At 40.6% G+C, this 21,894-nt stretch overlaps 1 protein-coding gene across 1 annotated transcript in view; it reads right to left on the bottom strand.

Moving 5' to 3' along the window:
- The window catches only part of DOCK8 (dedicator of cytokinesis 8), a 70,500-nt gene that overhangs the window by 10,258 nt on the left and 38,348 nt on the right, over nucleotides 1-21,894 (bottom strand). Inside the window, exons 22-38 of the mRNA XM_009884314.1 lie at nucleotides 20,879-20,974; nucleotides 19,464-19,559; nucleotides 18,522-18,671; nucleotides 16,068-16,181; nucleotides 15,038-15,193; nucleotides 13,318-13,457; nucleotides 12,556-12,725; nucleotides 10,797-10,942; nucleotides 9,894-10,076; nucleotides 9,101-9,236; nucleotides 8,417-8,504; nucleotides 5,735-5,831; nucleotides 4,324-4,458; nucleotides 2,804-2,956; nucleotides 2,460-2,618; nucleotides 1,697-1,797; nucleotides 1,046-1,238 (exon numbers count right to left, since the gene is read on the bottom strand). Of these exons, the coding sequence (XP_009882616.1) occupies nucleotides 1,046-1,238; nucleotides 1,697-1,797; nucleotides 2,460-2,618; nucleotides 2,804-2,956; nucleotides 4,324-4,458; nucleotides 5,735-5,831; nucleotides 8,417-8,504; nucleotides 9,101-9,236; nucleotides 9,894-10,076; nucleotides 10,797-10,942; nucleotides 12,556-12,725; nucleotides 13,318-13,457; nucleotides 15,038-15,193; nucleotides 16,068-16,181; nucleotides 18,522-18,671; nucleotides 19,464-19,559; nucleotides 20,879-20,974 (2,313 nt within the window). The remainder of the gene's footprint in view (nucleotides 1-1,045; nucleotides 1,239-1,696; nucleotides 1,798-2,459; nucleotides 2,619-2,803; nucleotides 2,957-4,323; nucleotides 4,459-5,734; nucleotides 5,832-8,416; nucleotides 8,505-9,100; nucleotides 9,237-9,893; nucleotides 10,077-10,796; nucleotides 10,943-12,555; nucleotides 12,726-13,317; nucleotides 13,458-15,037; nucleotides 15,194-16,067; nucleotides 16,182-18,521; nucleotides 18,672-19,463; nucleotides 19,560-20,878; nucleotides 20,975-21,894) is intronic.

The raw sequence follows: 21,894 nt of genomic DNA, 5'->3' as shown, positions 1-21,894 counted from the left end.
ACCTGATTCCTAGGGTGGAATTGCAAATACACCCAGCATACTTAACTTGATGCAAAATGCCAAGTGGTTCAATCATGTTCACATTTCTATTCTATACACCCTCCCAGGTGGTATGGTTATTTACTGTTCTGAAGGGAAAAAAAACCCCAGGTTGTATGGTTATATCAAGCCATGATGAATGTACCAACTACTACTGTCATCCATTTCAAAATCATCTGGACCATAAAATGTGTTCCTCAATGGTTTAAAAGAGCTAAGCAAAAAGGGCATTCAGGCAGAGAATACTGAGTTGCCATATGTTTTAGAAAACTGGGGAAGTTCCAGACGAGGAAATATGCTTTGGGGATCACATTTTTTTAAAAGTAAACAAGATGAGCAGGTAGTGGTAGATTTATCACTCTGCATCCAGGACAAAGCGGTGGAAATACTCATACAAAGTTTAACTCAAGAAAAAATTAAAGGTATTGTAATTAAAGTGAATCAACACCAGACTACAGAAACCTGATACTTTCAAAGAGATTAAAATTTTATAAAGGCAATAATGCCCAAACAGCAGATGTCTATACAGCATCTGAGTTGATTCTGCAAAACGTTTCCACTAACTAGTTGGAATGATTCCTAATCATTGCAGCAAACACTCTGTAAATGAACAATCCAAAGGATTGGAGAACATGCCTAAAAGAACTGAGTAGCTCTGATTACACAGATCATGAGAAAGACATTTGAAAGATGCATCTGTCACAGTTGGTAAGTAACAGCCCTAGGAAAAGGCATGTGATAATAGAGGGGTTCTACTTAGCAAACAAGAGATTGCAGTATCCAACTGCTGGAAATAGAAACTAGGCATGGCCAGATACTAAAGTGCCAGTTTTCATCGGTAAGCATAAATCATTGGAATAACCTACCAAGAGTGGTAATGGATATTCTGCCATTGTAACTCTTCCTTCCCATACCCGCCCTTCTACTCTGGTTAATGCAAGGAATACACACACCAGAACAGGACATCCCAGCCTTATGCTGTCAGAGCCTGGGAGCCTTTTCTTACCTGAAAGCTGACACTGCCCACCGGGAGATAGTTTCGATCTTCAAGCATGCTGAGATACTCTGCCACCAGCGCTGCAGCATGGACCAGGCACATGGCTGCTTCTGTGTAGCACTTCCTCTTGGTGTGCTTCTCTGCCATGTTCTGCAGCCAAGTCAGCCTCAAGTCGGGTGATGTCTGGTATCCTTTGGCAATTCTAACAACACAGGGCAGAAAGGAGGTGTGAACGATTACTTCTTCCCAAATAGCAGAAAGAACCTTTATAGTTCTCCACCTGGGCTGAATGGAAGGAGACATCTCCATCTTTATTCTGTATAATTCACTAAGCACAGGGCAAAAGAAATGGTTAGGCAGGGGTAGGCAGGACACACAGGGGCTATTAGGAGAGTAAAACTCCTGAACCCAAGACTCTCCAGTGTTTATCAGTCCCTGACTCCTACCCTTGCTCAAGTCTATGCCCACCTCCCAGTGGCTCCACCGCAACATGCTCAGTCCCAGAGCCTAGGCGCCCTGTGCCAGATCAGCTACGCTAAAGTGGGAATGTACACAAACAGAACAGCTAGAGGGTTTGTCCACAGCTTGTCCCTAGAACACACAGTTCTTGTGCTCACCTCACTGCAGAATTTCCTCAGTAGCAAATCTAAATGGATTCACCTGTACATGAGATCCATGAGCATCTCCGGATCTTCCTGAAATTCCCTCATTTTCACTGTATCTGACAGGATGCTGTTCAGATTACACAGCAGCTCCTCTACCTGCAGTAATACAAAGATCAACATGCATTTCTCAGCTGTTTATTTTTTCCCTTCTAGAAAAATCACAGCATCTGTACCACATGATGTTACTCTGTTTTAGTCCCTCTTACCCAAGGAAATGTCAGGATGATGAATTGCTACAAAGATATGTTTTTCCAACTCTATTCAATGCAGCAAAGACTGCTAGCATAGCAGATCTTATACATACATTTTAATTAATAAAAATGAGGTGGAATCCTTTCATCTGTTTATTTGTGAATGAAAAAAAAAATCAAACCTATGTGCTAATGTTCTGCTTTAGTTTATCTGTGATCTGACAAAAAAGCTGATGTTTTTGTAAGTCTTCAACAAAGCTGTGTTGTCTGAAATATTTTTCATTATTGCTGCTGCCACCTTATGAATTGAAAAAGGGAGAGAAGTTTCCATGATGCTACTTGTCTGAAAACGTAATGAATCAAATTCCATCTTGGGAAACTCTTACAGGGTACAGTTCTGTGGTACTTAAAGAGTTTATTGTATGGAATTATGTCCTCCACTTCTTCTCTGCTTATTCTTGTGTTAGAAATAAACTCATGCAATAAGCCCTGCATCCCTATGTCCTCCAAGCACATTCCTATGTGAAAGTTCCTAATAAAAGCCACAGGTGTCATAAAAGATTTGACCTGAATGGGAAATGGAGTTGCCTGCATATCCACATCTTCCTCTGCATAGGCTAGGATGGTTCGTAAGGATCGTCGAAGGAATTCCTCATTAAAGTCGGGTGATTTGCCAACCAGAGAGGCTAGTGACATGGTCACCTGCATCTTCACTCTTGCAAAATTCTTTCAGAAAAAAAAACAAAAACATGAGAGAATGGTGGTGGCACTGCACCATGCATATCAGTTCACATATCTCTGTCTAGTGTATAAACCAAACCCACTTTCTTCTGCCCACACTGTGTTAAACTAGTTTCAACTGATCACAAAAAAAGGTGGCACAAAACACACTGCTGTTCTCAAAATCTTACACTGGTAGAGCTAAAGCTGTATCTCATGAGGAGATAAAGAGTGGCACAGGCTTGAGTCCGTGTAATATCTATGCTGCTGCTGCAGTGATGGAGAACTCTTTGACACAGGTCAGCACATTGTTCGACCTCCTCTTCAAACAGGAAATCCCCAAACTACGGGAGATAGAGAAGAAAACACTGACTACTCTTGCTTCTGGCCATTAAAACATCATTAGCTTAGTGCACAACAATCACAGTATTCAGACAAAGAATAAAGATTGCAAAAACTACGTTTTATACTTTTTTTTTTAATTTGTACTTCTGATTCCTGTGGTGCTGCAGGTTCCATTTTCAAGCTTTTCCAGAGAGAAGAAGGGTTTGAAAATAGTCTTTGTTTTTAGAAAAAGAGTGGCAGAAAGAGAGAGAATAAAAAAAATTCTCAGAGTACCCTGGCTTTAGGAGCTTTTGAAAACATCAGATATTGCAAAATTCTTAGAAGCATGGAGAGTTGCTATGTTCAGAATACATAATTGTTGATGAAACATGCAAATACTTCCTTAAGCATAAGGAGCAACTACCAGCTTTTTGCATCAATACCTTACCCTTCCCCAGCCCTCCAGCGTGTTATTCCTCCTACAGCGTGCCACAAAACTTCCATTGCCCAGCTTTCATGCCAGACCCTCCTTTTCAGTATCTCCACAATGCACTCAGCAGACAATAAACCCAGGGAGCAGGATGTCTTTCCTAAGAACTCTCACTGTAGACAGCACAGATGCACCAGTACTGTATATACATACATGGGACTGATACAGGTGCGTGAGCAGAACACAGAATATTATTTCTCATTTGCAGGCCCATTTCCCAGTTCTCAACCTTTCTTCACTCCATTATCTCACTGTTTTATGTCTAATTTATATTACAAGCCTGCTGGCACAGGGCTCTATCATTTTTATTTGTAAAATAACATCTATATACCTACAGTGTAATAGAAATAATTGGAATGATTGCTTCATAAAATACAGAACTGAGTCAGCTTAACTCAAAGATCTATTTCAATAAGAATAACGATTGCTTCACAAAATTCATTATTGTAATTGGAAGTTAGCTTTCAAAGATAGAGTACAATGAAAACATAATTATGAGTTTCACAACTACTCAGATATCTGCCCTGTAATTAGGTTTTGTCAGCCAATCTGCATTTAACAGCAGACAGGCATTAACTGGACAGGAGTATCCTGTTTGTTATTTGTATTTTAGAATAGTTTAGGGGAAAAAAGATTTCATGGATTTTTCCATTGTGGAACTGCTTTTCTTTGTAGGACATTTGATTATTCCATCTTGTATAGTCAACGAAATAACCTTACACAGATGTAGAAGTCCTGTAACATCCCTATAGACATGCATTTGTATTTACATATGCAAAACATATTTTAACACATGCCAAGGAAAAGTAGTAAGTGAATGCACACAGCTCTGCCCTAGAAATGCTGCTCTAATAACTTGATTAGAAGCATGAAAACAGACCTATGTCCAGAGCATACCTTTGCAATGAGTGCTCTGAGTGTAGCAAAGCAATGAGTCAGGTAAGTGGTGCTCTGATCACAGCCAAGAGAGTTTACCAGGACCTTCAAAACTCCTCCCAAAAGATTGTCTCTGCACTCTGCCGCAAAGCTTGCCTGCACATGGAGGAGAAAACCAACAGTAACTACATGAGGTAATTCTGCAATGAACTCACACATGGGAACTGAAGTCCTGCTCTCCTGTCCAGAAGAGACATCCAGGAGTTTAGAGATTGCAGTTTATTCATTTGTTAACAACTGCTTCAGAGGAATTTCAAAACACTTTTGTAGTGATCAGGAAGACAGAGGGGAAAATGTCCCAAACACTTCTCAATATCTGCAGAACCTCCAGTGTGTTTTTAAGCTCAGCCAGCTTCTGCAGTGAATCTTGAAGTTCTGTCAACCTTCCATCCAATCTTTCACGTACCTTGGATCAGAAATGATCCCGTGGTAGGCAAGCACCATCCTTCCCCTTGCCCCCTCATGCTCTGATTTCCTGGGCATATAGTCTAAACAGGCATACTGGTATGCTCTGATCAAACCCACAACCCAAATAGTGGGGTGACTAGGTGCTATGAGTGGTGTCACGCAAAAATCATGCCCATTACTACAAGAGTCTAGTAGCTAAGTGCTTTTCTACTCACAGGTTTTCAAGAACAAAGTTTTCTCCTTGCTATCTATGACTATGCATGTTGCCCCAACAGTAGTATTCCCATACCCATAAATCTGGAGTGTCTCTTGTAAACTAGGAGACCATGTTCAAACAGAGTCAATTATCATGGTTCCACTGCTGTCAAAGAACCTGTCAAATTTTGCTGCATCTGACTCCTAGAAGTTAAGTAAGTTCTGCACATTACATCGCTCTATGGAGGCATATCTCTTTTCAGAAGGACTCCGTGCAGGTGGAATATACTTTCCTGCACTGAGCAATCTGTGGGAGTCAAGGTTAAATACTTTTGTCTCACAGGATCATACATGCAAGTGTGACCAAAGGCCACCCAACAGTCCAGTTCCAAATTACTAATATCTTCAGATACATTCCTAGCATAAATAGATTTTTCTTCCCTCATCCTCTGCAAACTCCCAGATCATAGTAAGACAGCAGAAATGGCTTTCAACAACATCTACTGGAAACACAGTGGTAGATTTCTCTTTCATTCACAGTTGTGCAATGCCCTACAGTGCTCTTGTGGCAACAGCGTTATGGCAGACAGCAATTTCATCCTTGGATTCATTCCTCTTCATCTTTCTTTTCCCTTCAAGACTATGCAAGTTTACAGAAGATATTTAATTAAAACATTTTGCACTGCCTAAGAAACAAAAGGAGAAACAAATCTTGCTTCCAACGGCTTCTGAGGGAGCAGGGTACCAAGCCAGCTCTGCCATTTCCCACCTGGATGATGTTCTCTTGCATATCCAGAATGATCAGGTTAGCTTCAGTTGCCAGGTTTCCACTGATCAGAGCTTCTTGATCTAGCTCAGCTTTTGTCCTGCAAAAAGGAGTTCTAATTAAAGCATGCAGAAAGGCCTCCAAGAGTTAGATGGTCTGCTGTTTAAACAAAGCCAAAATACGAATGATACCATTCTGAATGATCCCCTAAGAGCAAACAATGAAACCAGTGTTCAGTGGTGGTTCTTAAGAAGCACCCAGTCAAATGACGAGAGCTGTTATCATAGAACAAAAGTGCCAAAGGGGACACCTGAAAACTAGGCATCTGGGTAGTTCAAATAGACGCTTCTGCTTCCTTAATAGCAATTTGTGTAAAGGCTACTCTGCCCTGAATATCATGTTTAATTGTTCAATAAGCTATGCAGTAATTTCTGAATACATTGCCTGTAGCAGGACACCAAAACCCAAAATGGAATAAAAAGCAACAGATCTTACACTTCGAGAAAAAAAGTAAAAATAGCAGGCTTGGGCAAAGGGGAAATGGTTTCAATGCCATAGCAGCAGTGTTAAATGTCGGCAATTTAAAATGTTGGGTTTGAGACAGTTGACAACAAAAGACAGCATGTCCAACAGCTGCAGGATCAATACAGCAGTGCCCCAAGCCATTTAAGAGAGGACTGAAACATGTACAAAAGACAGAAGGTGGTGGTAAGGTGATGCATGATGCCCTCTTAGTTGAGACTTAAGGACAAGTTCTGGAACACAGCTCCTCTGCAGCTACGCATAGGTGCAGCTCCCAACAAAAGTGTATTTTCAGAGATCCCTTCTATGCCAGAAACACAAAGAAGCAGCTTTGTTCTTTTTTCTAAACTGCTCAGAAAAGAGCTGCTTCATGGCCAGAAGCTGTTCTCTGGAGCTTGAGATTAGAACTGCTTTGACTTGGGCCAAAGTTCCTAAGGTGCATTTCTGTGGCTGGAGCAATACCCTTACAATCACACTTCTGAGTGACTTCAAAATCTGTGGCTTTTCTGCTATGTTCACTTACCTTTTCTGCCCAGTGGAGTCTTGCCCAAAAAGAAAACCAGAAAAGTAAAGAGCCATCCTTTGTGCCCAGATAATTCTGGGGAGGACTAGGAAAGGAAGTCGGGGCAGTTGTATGGTTATTAACTAAATGACTCAAAGCAATGAAAAACAGAAGAGTCTGCCTAAAGGCTGATGCTATAATCAAGCCAGGGATCACTAAATATGAGTAAGAACTGAACAAATTAAGCAAACGGCATAGCTGTTTGAACCACTTCCAGCAATCAGCCTTGCACATTAACCATGCTGACTGGATTCTCTCTGACCCCACAGTTAGTTTATAACTGCAACTACAAGCCCTATCCCAAAGCACGCTGGACTCAAGAAGAAGCAGGCTGAGCGGCAACCTGTGCAAACCTGCTGTGCCATGTGCTACCTGCAAACCCCTTACTTATGGGACATATACACTAAAGGATGAGAGCAAAGATCTCACATATCACAGTGATGAATACTGGGTAAAACAGAAAGGCTTGGACAGCATGCAGAGTTGTACTTATGTAACGAGAACTTTTATTTTAAGTGGTTTAACTGAACTACTGTAAAGAGATATTGTAGAGCTGCTGCTTGAGGACTGTTTTATTCTTATTTCAATGAAACCAGCTGGGAAAAAGCAAGCTACTTTCAGGGCAAAATATATCCACACTGGATCTGCACCTCTTCCAATCTAGCACTGAAAGTGGGAAGATTCTTTTTTAAAAGTTTGGATAAATTCCAAATTAACAATTTTGTGTTAAAAGACTCATGGATGAGAGCTAGCCTACAGCAACGTAGTTGCCACACAGCACAAACCAGTGTTCTCAGTTCAAATTCACAAATTCACATGGGAGCTCACAGCAGCTGGATTGGTTAGAGGCCACAATCTCTATCTGACACATGGTGGCCTGTTCAGATAGTCGAAATCCAAGCAAGTTATCTACAGACAAATGACACATCTCCTTTAGGGAAAAGCAAAAAGTTCCATGCTTACAGAAACTTAAAATGTACCATACAAAAATGCTGTTAGTGATACAAATTATTCTTGAAAATAGTTTTCGGTAAATCTAAACACTGACCTGTCTACTACCATATAGTGCTGATAAGGTGAAATGTACTGAGACATCACAACTTAAAACGTGCAACAAGAAAAATATTCACTACAGAATCATCTTCCCCTACTCCTGCCAATAACTCATCTCAATTTTAACATAGCACAAGCAGAGTCAGGCCCAGCCCAACTGATTTAATGTGGCAAAACTTATACCACAGTACTGTACACAGTGAGGAGCCACAGCAGCACCAAAATAAATGTTGCAGCAAGCCTCTGTGGAGTATTTGATACAACTTGTATCAATAACTAGTGTTTACCACATTGCTAATCAGAAGGAAAAATGTGTAGATAACTATTTAAACTTCTCATTCAAGTATTTGTCATCTCTTGTTGTGTCATAGCAACATTTGAATACTTCTGCTACATAAACATTTTCCATTTCTTTCTCTTTGACAGAAGAGAGAAAGGATAGCAACTGTTTATTTTGTAATAAAACATTCTAGCAGAAAGAACAAAACATAAAAAACCCAAACAGCTTGATTCTAATAAAAGCAATATATATTTATTAAAAGACTTACTTATCTTGTCTCTCATTTGCCTGCCGCCAGTGAGTCTGCTCCTTTCTCCAGCGCAGGTTTTCATTTAGCCCTGCTGATCTGTCATTCCCTGAAAGTACAACATATATCAGTGAGATTAAAGCAAAAGGAGACATCTGCAGTCTGATAGCTCACTGAAAGAAGGAGATACATGTCTGTAGCAGTTTGTCAGAACTAAAACCATTCAACTTCACAGCCTCAGGGATCTAGTAAAAGCACAGGACCCCATAATTTTTTTCATCTAGGATTTTTAGAACGTTAGCTTGCTTACAGATGTCTTCAAAGACCTAAACACAAGTTATTCCATTTATTAAATGAAACAACCTTTTTTGCTATGAACAATTTGTTCTTACTGATAATTTTGACACCATTTCTTGGCTCTTGATTAGACACTAACACAATTTCTCAGAATGTCTTAAGACTTCTTAGTTGGCCTCATATTCTTCACCTGAGAAGAGCTCAGTCCTAGCTACACCTTGGACAGCTGAAAGCTAATGATGTTTTTGTCCACAGCAAAACCAAGAAAGGTCTGCAAGGGAAAAGACTGTGCATGAAAAATATAAGAACGAAAGTGGGGAGCGTACATAAACCCCAACAAATTCATTTATGTCTACAACCTCTTGAGATCCTCTGAAAAGGTGTGGGGGGGGTAGGGGTAGGAAGTACCAGCTGGTATTCTGCAGCGCTTCATCATTTCTCCTCTGGCTCCTTCACCTCTCAGTAAAGCCTCTTCTAATCGGGCCTTAACATCTCGTGACTTCTGGAGTGCTTGGGTACTAACTTTATCTGAGCTTTGTTTGCCCTGAAAGTAAAGTCAAAGCAATCATCAACACCAATGCCTCCATCTTTGGACATGAGTCCAAATTACACCTCCAGAACCAGACACAACAGGAGACACCTGTAGAGGGGGCAAAAAGCAATGAATATGATTGACTAACATAAAAAGGCTAATTAAATTTTACAGGTGAGGAAAGAGGTAGTATATGCACTGCTAATTAACAGAAATACGTATCTCAGTGCTACAGAGAGAGACATTCATTTCAGACAGACATTCATTTCAGACAGACCCTGTCAGAGTGGGCAGTCCTGATGTCCAGTCCCAGACCTTAAATAAAGGGTCATCTACCACAACCTTGCTTTGAAATGGGCAGAGTATAAGAACAGCTCCAGGAGGTGTCAATATATTGTCCTGCAAAAATAGGCCTCAAATCCCCAGGAAAAGGAAAATAATAAAACAATTTAAGCCAGCTTCATAGGACTTCCTTGAAGTTTTTGTCTGTATTTGCTTGAAGGTTAGTGTCAGTCATTTTATCTGAATTAATTTGTCTGCTTGTAGCATAGATTAGACAAGAGCTAACTGAGCAATTGTCAATAACAAACTTCCCCTGGACAGCTGGAAGGTAAGGTTAAAAAAAAGAAATCAAAACAGGACAACAAAATCAGGACATGTTTCACCTACCTTGTACTCAAAGCATGAGACACAAATGAAAAGGAGGTCTAAAATCCTGTTCAACTGCATGGATGGAAGGTCTGCAATCCATTTCTGTATTAGATTCTGATCAGCGTTTTTCATGATCCAGAGAAAACAGATCAAAAGGTTGCGAGTCGTATCAGGACCTAATGTGGCACTCTGTCTGTAGGGCTAGGAGCAGATAACGTAAATGTCAGTTGAAAGAAGAAAAAGAAGAGAGAGGTCATTCAGGTGAAATAATATTATTTGAATTTCAGTGAAATCAAATCTGAGAACTGCACTTCACTAAATTTAACCTCTTTCAGGTTATACTCATTGTATTTTTTAGATGTATGTGCGGGACAGGACCAGTTGTATACATGTGAAAGTCAGAAAGAAGCACAAGAGCATTATTTGCTAGATGCCTGTATTTTAGTTTCCTTAGAATAGCATAGAAAAAGATTCTATAACTATTTGGTCCCTTCTTGCCACACATTTGTGTCAGCAAAAATGTATAGAAAATAAAAACAACAATGAAGAAAGAGATAGAGAGAAAAAGAAGGAACTTGAGTCCTAGATCCATGGATTCAGGTGAGAATGGGGCTGGGAGGAAGTGGGGGAGTCATAGTGGTATTCACTGATCTGGAAATGAGTCTAGGTTGGGTGTGGAAATGGAAATAGGCATGTGGGAGAAAAAGTGGAACTACTTACGGTAAAAAAGTAATTAAATGACTAGAAGAGAAGAAGCAGAGATGACAGGAGGAATATGAGGCATTCTTTGGGGCTGGAGGAAACAAGAACACATGTCTTCTCATGACTGTAGTTATTAGTCAGAAGAAAGGATAAAAGGAGAAAACAAAGAAAAAGGGAAAACAGATACAAGAAAGGAGATTTGCAGAGCACTGGACATACCAGGGACACCAGAGATATTCCAGAGCTCCTGAGGTTGAACTGATTCCCTGCAATTGCAAGGGCCACGTTTTGATTGATGGCACCTGCAGAGTCTTGTTCTTCTTCTGGGTTTCCTGTGCGCCCTTTTCCACTGCGGGCATCTGAAACTAAATTTGAGATATCCCATTGGAACTTCAGGAGCAATCCAGTTGTTGCTGCTCACATGTCACAGTCTTTCATCAGGCTGTAACCTAACAAAACAATTGGCACCTCCATCCCTGAGACTGTTGGTCTGGGTGATGTAGCAAGCAGTGAAAGAGGTGCAGCATTAGCAAGACAGATTGGGGCCATCTGCAAAGGCTGCCAAATTGTTCATATAAACACAGGGAACGGATATGTGTCCAATAAGCTCCAGGTGTTCAGAGAAGCTAAACTAAAAGCAATGGCAGTAGCAAATGTGAGGTCGTCTCTGAAATTCAAAGCTAAGCCATAAGACTTGGAAGCATCCAGTTCCAGTCCATTTCAGGCAAGAGGGTCAACTCAAAAGCTACACATGGGTTTGGTGATATTCAATAAAGTATGGAAGTCTACTAACAGCTGACAGAGCCAGTGTTGCCCGCTGGCTAAAGAACAAGTTTAATTTCAGGCACCTAGCTGCTTCTATTCCCTGGTAGTTCTTGACATTCACTTTCAGCAAATAGATTTATTTATACCTAAGTTTTGAAAAAATCACCTCTGATTCTGAGTGTCCATTTAGTGTTTTGCAAGCCATGTTTTTCAGAGAAGCTGAGTGACCAGCAAGTCCCAGTGTGTTCCCAACGAGCTCAACAGCCTCTTGTGACAGACACTCAAAAACCTAGCCATACTGGTACACCTGGGCTTCCTCATAATGTCTCCTTGTCATTTGTGATACAAGGATAATACTTAAATTAGAAGAATAGGGTCGGATCTGACTAGTCAATGTATAATAAATGCTTTCATCCTATTTGACTGAAAGTGCTAAATAATGCTTTCACAGTATTAAGGCTTTTGTCCAGACATCTAAATACAAAATATTTTCAGAACCAGTGACGAAAGTATATTCTTCAAAGATTACACCTTTTTTCTTTATAGCCTTTATTTTATTTATGGAAGTGAAATGTAGTTTTTCAAGGAGCAGAGACCTACTATCTTGCAAAAATATGTGAAATAGCTACTTTCAGCAATATTATATGAACACACAAGTTGTAAAATGCAAGGAAACAGTTCAGATAATGTTTTAAAAGGCTTAATAATGTAGAGCAAAGTTTATAGTTGTAACAGACAATAAAAATATATTTCCTGTGTGATAATTACATTTGCCCAAGCTTAATTTTGGTATCGTGTTAACAGCACTAAAGAGCAATAGAAAAATAGAAAGAAAACAATCCAATTTCTTTAATTGTGATGTAACACGATGTCAGTACCACTCTTGTTTTCTTCCCTACTGTCTGTTAAGCCTGTCTATATCTCAATATTTCTGGCAGATCTTGCAGGCCTTATTTGCAGGATCATAATATTTACACTAAAAGATAGGCAGGAGTACTTACAGATACATCTCTGATTTATCACATGCTCATGAAGGGAGGACACTGAAGTTTTCCTGTCTTTAAAAATTGAATTGACTTCTAAGTAAAGAAATATTCAACCTTACTAGACTGTGGGGAGTTTCCGCACTTAGTGTGATCTCTTTTATATTTGATAGGTTGTTTACACAAGTCACTCTAAGAAGCTGAAAAAAACAAAGTGGAAAAGGTCTTACTTGTAAAATCATGGAGTTGCGGCAGTGAATCCAAAATTATACCAACCAAAGGGAGGTAGAGAGCTGCAATTTTAATCTTCACCTCTTTTTTGGAGCAACGTGGGTCTAGGTCATGAGAACTCAGCAGACTAAGGATAGCACTGACAGCTTTTCTTTGCACCTTGCTAATCCTGTTAACACAAAGCCCATCCACAAGCTCCATTAATGAGTCATCCACAAATTATTTATATATCAAATTTAAGAAACAGAGTGGAGGTGAAAGAAACAAATTAATACACCAATATTCATTAGATAATCTCTTCCATTCTGAGCAGAAACCCATGTTCCCTGAAAAAGATAGCTATCTTACATCCCCAAGCCACTTCACCACAATCAGAGAGCACCCTAGTCTTTCAAACTTCCCATAAAAATTCAATATGGTGAAGAGAGGTGCTTAAGAAAAGCACCAGACTCTGGCCAAAGTTTAGCTAAACTCTTAAGCTCAGACAAAGGCAGAGGTGCTTTACAGAGAAAAGCAACTTAAATTTTAAATTGTGTTCTCAATTGGTGTGCTTAGCCTACACTACCAAACAAATACTGTATTTTTATTCACTAGGACCAACATAGTGCAGATAAAATAATGACTGAGTTATTGCTATCTTACAGAGTTACTCACTGAAGGGAGTGGGCAAAACAGGACTGCCCTGGAATCAAACTACAGCCTTGACAAGAGTAATAGTGTGACTCAATCCCATTCTAAAATCTGCAAATTGGGATACCCACCCATCGCAGTCCGCATCCAGTGCTGCTGCTAATTCAGTGAAAAGTAAGCCGGTCAGAAAGTGCTGCTGACGGTATTCAGCTGAGAGGTCAAACATACCAGCGATTTTCTGGTCCTGGAAACTAGAGCAGGAGCTAGAGTTCTGCAGAAGCATATTAGAAGTGTTAAAGAATGATAACTGAAATCAAAGCTTCTTAAAGTGGTTGTACTCACACGCCATGTAGCTAACAGACAATCTCTACCAGAGGAAAAGCACAGACTTCGAAAGAAGGTTGGACATTTTGGAGGAAAACATGTGAGTGTGAAATAAAAAGCATCTAGTTTCCAATGAGTTCCTTGCTAGGATGCAATCTCATCCTTTCCATTCCGTGTGAGCAACTCATTTGACATTTTTTGAGATATAAAATTCCTACCCTGTATTCATTAGTTTGGACAGGACACAAAGTCAGAATTTTCACCATGTTTACAACTCTTCACATTGTTCTTACTGTTGCAGAGCAGCCATTGGGCATCATACAGCAAGAGGCGGCCCCTACATTAAGAGGGACCTTGGTGCCAGAATCTCTGCACTGTTCTTTCTTCAGCATCCATGATGTCTAGCAGGTAAGTAAGGTCAGGGAAGACACGTGAACAGTGTTTCCTTTCACTCTGGAAATCCTTGGCTGAGCTAGCTGGCAGCTGGCATAATTTAGAGCTGCTTTCACACTGCTGTAACTTATGGCTATGACTGATATACAGCCAGCCCAGGAATGGAAAGTTGCTGCTGTATATGTGTTGTGAACTTCTTAGCTTCTCCACTCTCCACCTGTGCCACAGGTCACCTGGAATGTTTTTGTCCCCTGATCGGGTGAACATAAGTCTTAGACTCTACACCGCAGTGCAGCTACTGGGGTTTACGAGTCCAAATTTTGCTTTTAATTTATATTCTTCGATATTCTTTCCCAATGTTTCTGTCAGTCACGTGGGAATAGTCCCAGAAAACAAACACATGAAGTAGCAGTATACCACACTGTGGCAGCTGTCTTCCAGTACACTGAGTCAAGTGAAACTCATGTCTCTGAGCAGGCCCATATTTTGAATCCACTTACTTAAGCCCACTCCCATTTCAACCTCAAGCAGATAGGCATTGGCTGTACTATGTTTGTGTGGAATAATGTTGAAGTGTAGACCACTCAGTTAGGTGAATTTGGCTTCTCTCCAAGAATTCCAAAAGATTTATTCACAAGGCCACATTTCTTACTGAAAATCTAACTCTAGCTGGGCAGCACTCCTGCAGACAGATCAGAATTACTGCAAGGGTGGTCAGCTAATGTATTAAATCATCCAAGGGCCACAAAAGCCTTATTGATTTCTGCAGGTTGCACTTCATAGGTTACTCCTAAAGGAGAAAAAGAGTTGATGATGTTGCTTGAAGGAAAGAATGATTAAACTGGTGTCTGCCCAGCTCTGATTTTCTAGAACTAGCTGCAAGAGCTATGCTGGCTTCTTTTTCCCCCCCATAAGCAGAAGAGTCCCATCTTTGTCGTGTTAAGTTTTAACTTGTGTAGATGCAGTTTTGCAGTAGTACTCCTTTAGTCTTTATTCATCTGCCCCTTTTCTTTCAAGAGGGAAGCTGTCCTCCATGATCCAACAATGGCTAATTCTAACCTAGAGCAACATAAATCTTTCTCTACATGTGTGATTCATGTGGCATTCATGCAATACCTTCTAATGGATGCTCACCTGGGAGGATAAGGAGGGGGAAGGGGATGCTGGAGCAGATGTGGAGGCCATGAAGAAGAGGTTTAGATTAAGGTAATTCTCATGGCTGCAGAGAATCCTCAGGAACTCCAGTCTCATGGAAATCAGGGTGGACAGTGAATTCAGCTTGTTTGAGAGCTAGAAAAGCAAACCAAAAAAGTGTCATGGGATGGGTGTGCACTATTTAATGACCATGCAGTGAAATATCCTGCTTCCTGAAATAGAAATACACAAATTTTCCCTCCCAAAAGAAAAACATACAATAGTTTTTCCCTCTTGCATAACAAAAAGATCAAAACCAAACAAAATTCTGCTGAGCCTGTGGCAAACTCATAAAATGTCCTGCTAGGCAACACAGATCATCAGTGGTCTTGTCACTTCCCTTCAAATCAATAATGACATCAGTGGAGTATTGCACATATCATAGGAAACTGGGGTGGTAGCCACCTTGCGTTCTCCTACCTACCATCAGCTGACAGAGGGCCTTCCTTTGGCAGAAAAACTACAGCAGGTATATCAGGTCACAAAACAGAAGGAAAACTTTCCCCTTAAAATACAACAAATAATTTCATAACAACATCCTGCATCATCTTTAATTTTGGGACACTTGTATAGCAAGAAGACAGAGATGGATCATTTTGATTGAACCCCCAAATCTAAATATTGTCCATCACAGCAGTGCACTGGAAGAGTCAGAGACCAAAAGCTGCTCTGTATGGTCTGCAGACCCTGCTGCTAAGCAGTGTAAAAAAGTAAGGGAAGAAAAGCGGCTCCCTGGGTGCTCTGCAGCAGTGCAAGATATGACATTTCCAAAAGAGTCTTAAGCTCCACTCAATTTTTTTCTGCAGACTACAAATCAAAAGAGGTTTAAAGTCTCTGCATATGCAATAGAAAATAGGAAATTTACCTGGTCCTTTAACACAGCTCAAAGGATCTTGATGGATAAATGAATCAAACAGAACACTGGACTGGCTGTAAGCCAAATGCAATCCCAATCGTGCAGCGTGCCTACCTGATTACAGTAATGTTTGATGAGATTAAACACAAATCCTCGGTCCATTACAGAAAGAAGATCATACAAGAAAAAGGCCAGGCTGATATTAATTTTTTCTGCTTGCTCACTTTCCTTTAAAAAAAAGGGGAAAATAAAGAATTGCAGATATGATGTATAAAACTTATATAAAGGCGGAAGACTTTTCAGAATCATTAAAAAATAGTGTAGGGGATAGCTCCCAGAACCATCTCATGGAACATACTGGACAAGATTATTCAGTTCTCCAATTTACATGTTCTTGTTAAAATTATACAGAATCAGTCCTGTAAATTATTTCAACTGTTGTAGCTTTCACAGAGGAATATCACAGAATGAATGAACAAGTTTATCTATGCAAGCTTTTGGGCTGACAACAATTAAATGGAATTTGAGACCCGTTCTGATGGAAAGCCAAATATTTTGTTTAGAAACTTTAAGTGTAAAACTGACAGTAAAAAAACACTAGTAAGATAAATCTGAGGGTTTTACCATTTAATGGCTAAGCACTTGCATGCTTAGAATTGTCCTGATTACTAGAGATACACAGCCCCCAAGTAAAAATCACAAAAAATTTCACATGCTCTCTAAAATAAGGCTACAGTCACTTCAAGTATACCAATTTAAATAATAAAACCTCAGTAGCACATGTAGTTCGGCCAGAAGAATTTGTGGAGGTCTCTGAGGGATCTGCACACATTTAATGTTCAGAGCCCTCGGGTGGATTCACACAAGACTGATAGAGGAGATGACTGAGAAAAATGTTGCCCCTACTGGTGTCTCTGACTATTGAAAACAGGTGTGCAGCACCTCGGGGTGGTTACCATTTAATTTTTCATTTTTCAACCTTTTTGTTGGTGTTCAAGAATAGATATAGATAAATATATTTGAAACACAGCAAAACATTTTTCTACTGTGAAAAAAAAATTAGTTTTCCACTATCTTACTGGGTAGGCTAAAATATGCTAGACATATCACTGTAGAATCTCAGGGCAATCTGACATGCTCATGTATTGAAACATAGATTATTACTGCTTGGATTTAAAAATCAGACACACATTACCTACTGCTACTCTGTACAACTAACCAATGGCCCTAATTCTGCAAACAGTGCCGTGGGATTTTCATGCATAATCAGGTTCTGTACACTCACTCTATCAAAATTGAATTGAATTAACAGCCCGTAAACACCTGTGTATTTCTTGTGAGGAAGCCATAAAATACTAATCTCTTGGCAAAACCTACAGTTCCGTTAAACATTTTTAATGTAACAAATTTTTATTACACAATCTATTTAAAAAAAAAAAAGTAACTGACACCTTAAGCAAACATTTCTGTTGAAACAATTTCTCTGCATGTGGCTATCACGGAAGCACACCAAAGGATCGAGCAAAGGGTAAAAAGCTTCAGGAATGACTTCTTGGTGGACAGTGACAACCACTTGCGCCATTCTCTGCCCTCAGTTGTCTGGTCTTGGCCCTTTCCCAGTTTCTGCTCCTCAACAGAACAGCAGAGCACACATGGAGAAGTGGATGAGGAAACGGAGCTGGTTCAAAAGTGACCCAGCAAGCCAGCTCTCCAGCCTGGTCTGCCCTGCGACAGAGCACACTGCTGGGCTAGCACAGTGCATTTGGCAGCTCTGGGGCATGAAAACAAGTCGACAACTGCAACAACTGAACAAACAATAGTCACCCAGTGCTCGTCTGTGGCCTTAACTTTGTCCACTGGCCAGTGCAGAGTGACATCAGTGATGTAAGCTGATAGTATTAATGTTAAAATATAAACCACATTTTGTCATCCTTTCAACTTTATAATCCATTGTATCAGTGCAACTTGTTAAAATGTATCAGGAGAAATAACTTAATGGGATTTAGGGCTTATTTCTTGTCTTTAATTTTCATGTGGCAAGTGCCTCTTTAAGAGAGATCTGGGGTTAGATCACTCATGGATGGGTTTTGCAAACCTCAGGAGGAATACTGCCTTCATATTGTGTAGCCCATTTCTGTCAGGGAAGTCAAATGTGGAATAAAACACTACGCAGTAGAAATCGGGGTAACAGGAAAGAGAGATAAAGGAATAAGCCCTGCTTGGGCTGCAGTTTGACGCTTCGGCTAACCTGGCGTAAAGCAGCAGCGCCACTGAAAATGGGTGTCCAGCCTTTCCTGTCAATGGGAAAGGGGATTACCTCCCTGCACCCTGCAGCCACACCGAGAAGCAGGCTGGGGAGCTGAGCTGAATAAAAACAAACTATCTGCCAGGGGAGCAGAAGGCTGCTCCTTGCACAGCCACAACTCTCGCTTAAGGTCCATGTGAGAATACCGCCCCAATTTTGGCCTAATTCTACTGACGCTGCTGAAGCTGAAATGGGATTAAATACAGCTCAGTGTAACACAGGCTGAGTAGCAAGGATCTATGGTGCTTATTTCATGCATTTACCTTCTGTGGTTTGACTAAAAGTGCAGCAATCTCTGAAGTAACCACACTAACTATAGTGGTAATATCATCTTTGAAACGATCGGAGAATCGGCTTCTTCGTGGGTTGTCTTGCTTCTCTATGTTGTGAACATACTGAGCCATGCTCTTTATCTGAGAAGCAGAAAAAAAATATTAAAAAAATGCCCAAACTGGAGGTAAAACTACTGCTTTAAGTTAGTCCATGGGAGTAAGATTCCCTACTTGTTTTTCCCTTAATGTAATCACTCTTATCTTCTCAGAACTGCTGTGATAAATCCTACATGTACTAACAATGATAACAGAGAGCCTAAGACTCAAACACAGACAGACACTGATTCCTGTTCATGTTCACGCAGTTGGCTACTCTCAGCACCTGAAATCAGAATCATCCTCCCCAGTCCCTTGCATGTGCACCTCTGACATGCTGATGTTTGCAAATTTTGCCCTTCATGATGATGAAAAGGGAGCAACACTTCTGGAATTAACTCTTATTTCTTGACCTGCTGTTGGGTTGCTTATATGCTGCCAGTGGAAATCAGCATGTTTTTTCCATTGACATGCATCACCACAGGGCTCTGTGAAACTGTGAGTTTACAGAGTCTTGTCACTGCTCCCATGTTGCTACCCAATTGGAAAAGACAGGAACATGTATTCACAGAAAAGGAAGGACTCGTTTTGATGTATGTCTTTCAGCCTTCTGCACGCTGTGGACCGCTGTATATGCAGTTCATGCAGGACTTTGCCATCACAGGCTGTCAGTGGGGAATAGGGGTGAATATGGGGAATCCTTTAGGTGTACTTCCATTATTTGGGACCTCTCCTTTTCACACTGGGGCTGAGATCATCACCCAACTAAATCTGTGCCTTGAGTACTTGCTACATTTTACCATTAACTTACTATAAAATACCACTGTCAAGTCTTACCAGGAGCTCAAAGAAGAACCAGGCATACTTGAAGACAGATTCTCTCACCATACCCGTGCTGACTACCATCTGCAGCGCCAGTTCCTCGTGGAAATGCTAGATAATAAACAGAGAGTGTTGGGAAATGGCTTTTCAATCACCTCATCTTCCAGTTTAAACATTCCCTCTCTCCCATGTGGGAAACTTCCCCATGCTGGACAGTCAGCAGTTGGATGGGGATGTGTGGACATCCCTGTAGGATGAGAAGGCAGATTTGACCAAAATGACATATAAGGAATGTTGGTGGCAAACAGACTTTGGGATCCATTTTTCTGTGTATCCAGAACCCTGGATAACTAAACTGGGAAATGCCTTTGGTCTATCCTCAGGCCATTGGCTGTGCACATGAGAGGGAGCAGGTGCGTTCCCCAATCTTCCCTAAATGTTTCCATTTAGCAGACCCATGTTTTTTGAGAGAAAGTAGAAGTAAGATTGTCTGTGTGGTGGGAGAGAAGGACATAGCAATAACTACAGCAGAATTTGTATGCAGGTTTGTAGTTAGAGGCAATATTCTTTGCAGTGAGATCTGACCATGAGACACCCCAAACCCAATGATCTAAACTTCTAGGAAACTAAAATCTGGACTAAAAATTTATTGCAATGTCTATTTCTATTCCTGACACAATCTGTAAGCTAATGAGATTCCTCAGCATATTTACATTGAATAGGACATATTAATCCATCCAAATTCAGATTTGGTATAAACCTCTATGCTTTTTATCAGAAATCAAACCAATAAACATGAATAAGAAAGGAGTTACTTAACTGTAACTCAGATTCTGAACTGCTCATTGCAGGGTTTTCCCCCTGCTTCTTCATCCAAAGCCACTGCTGATGAGCAGTGCCAAACACAAGATACAGCTCCGGAAAAATTATCTATGTGATATGGTACCTTCTATGTAGTTAAAAAGCTAATTGGGAAAACATACTCAAGATAGGAAGGAATTTCTTCGTTCTAAAAGCAACAATAAGGGGGAAAGAAAAACATTCTTTACAAAAGAAAGAGATGGCAAACATTTCTGAATGCAGTTTACTGTAACATGTAAAGGCAGGTATCCAAGGGTAAACAGCAGTGGAAAAAGACAGAGGCCCCAACACCTTGAGAAAGAGAGGAAAGGAAGGATCCAGGCAGGCTACTACTTGTCTAAATCTGTCCTAGAAAAAGAATCTAAAGACTCTGGGGTAGAAGCAGAAAAGTGTGGGTAATATTTACCCACTGATTCAATATACCATCACAAACTCCTTGTTCTATAAAACTGGTTGTTAATTTTGCTCTCTCTCACCATTCTCCTCATTTAGAAGTGCTAATTACCAGCACTGCCTCAGGAGGCTCCAGGCTCTGTTAATGTACACCCTCACGCTTAGTGGTAGGCTACCTTTTTATTGGATGGTCTTGGGCTTGCACAAACGCTTGGCATGTCATTTGTTCCTTCAGCGTAGAAAGACATCCGACTGGAGCTGTGATCCGTAGGCTGGAGGGCATAGCCAGAAGAAACACGTAACGGTAAGTTAATACATAACTTAAACTAATTAACACAGAAGAAATCCGCAGCGGTGGGGGGTTTTTTTGGGAAGTATGCACAGATGTTCACCTAAACAGCTCAGGACTTTCCTTCTCCCCATCCCCCTTTCCCGGTAGAGGCCAAAGACCACCTGAATGCAGCAGCCGCGGCAGTCTGCATATGCCAATACTGCCATCACGTGCCCAATTTCAGCACTGCAGCTGTATTTTGGAAGCGCTACAATTCTCCCTTTCAAGGGTAACTGTCCTTCAAGCTTATCCGGTGGCTCTACATCGGAAATTAACTAGCATCCGGGAGTCTTCCGTCCATTAAAAGTAACGCCAATTTAAAGGGCGGAGAAATGGCAGTAGCCAGTTGTAAATTGCTACATTTATCAATGTGATGAAGCTGTAATATCAAACATTTTAATTTTGTATTAATTTGGGAAAAAAAATATGCCTTGAGCTGTGTTTTTTTTTAGGACGCAGTACATGACAGTAAAATTCACAAAGCTATTAAGTTCAAATCTACATTATTAAAAATTGTTATGGATGAATACTTATGTTTATGTAAACAAACCAAATAGATTGGCAAAGCCTGTGCATCTTACTAGTTCTGGTTTAATTTGCTGAAGACAAGCACCCACTCACTTTAACGGCAGAGGCATGTGATCGTTCAATGGAGAAAAGACTTCAAAATGTTTCTGAAAAAAACCTGCTTGAGAAGCCGTATTTTACATACATAACAATCAAAGAGAAGGGAGGGGGGATATGGTTCAGAGCTCTGCAGACACGCTGCTTCGGAGCTCTACCACGGCTGCAGCTAGGAGCGGGCTCCTTGCACAGGGGAAAAATCCTGCTTTTGTAAGAGGCACAGCTTCCCAGCTCCTG

Source organism: Charadrius vociferus, unplaced genomic scaffold, assembly GCF_000708025.1.
Source record: "Charadrius vociferus isolate BGI_N301 unplaced genomic scaffold, ASM70802v2 scaffold183, whole genome shotgun sequence".
Classification (NCBI taxonomy): Eukaryota; Metazoa; Chordata; class Aves; order Charadriiformes; family Charadriidae; genus Charadrius; species Charadrius vociferus.
This window is presented reverse-complemented; position numbering and strand designations above follow the sequence as displayed.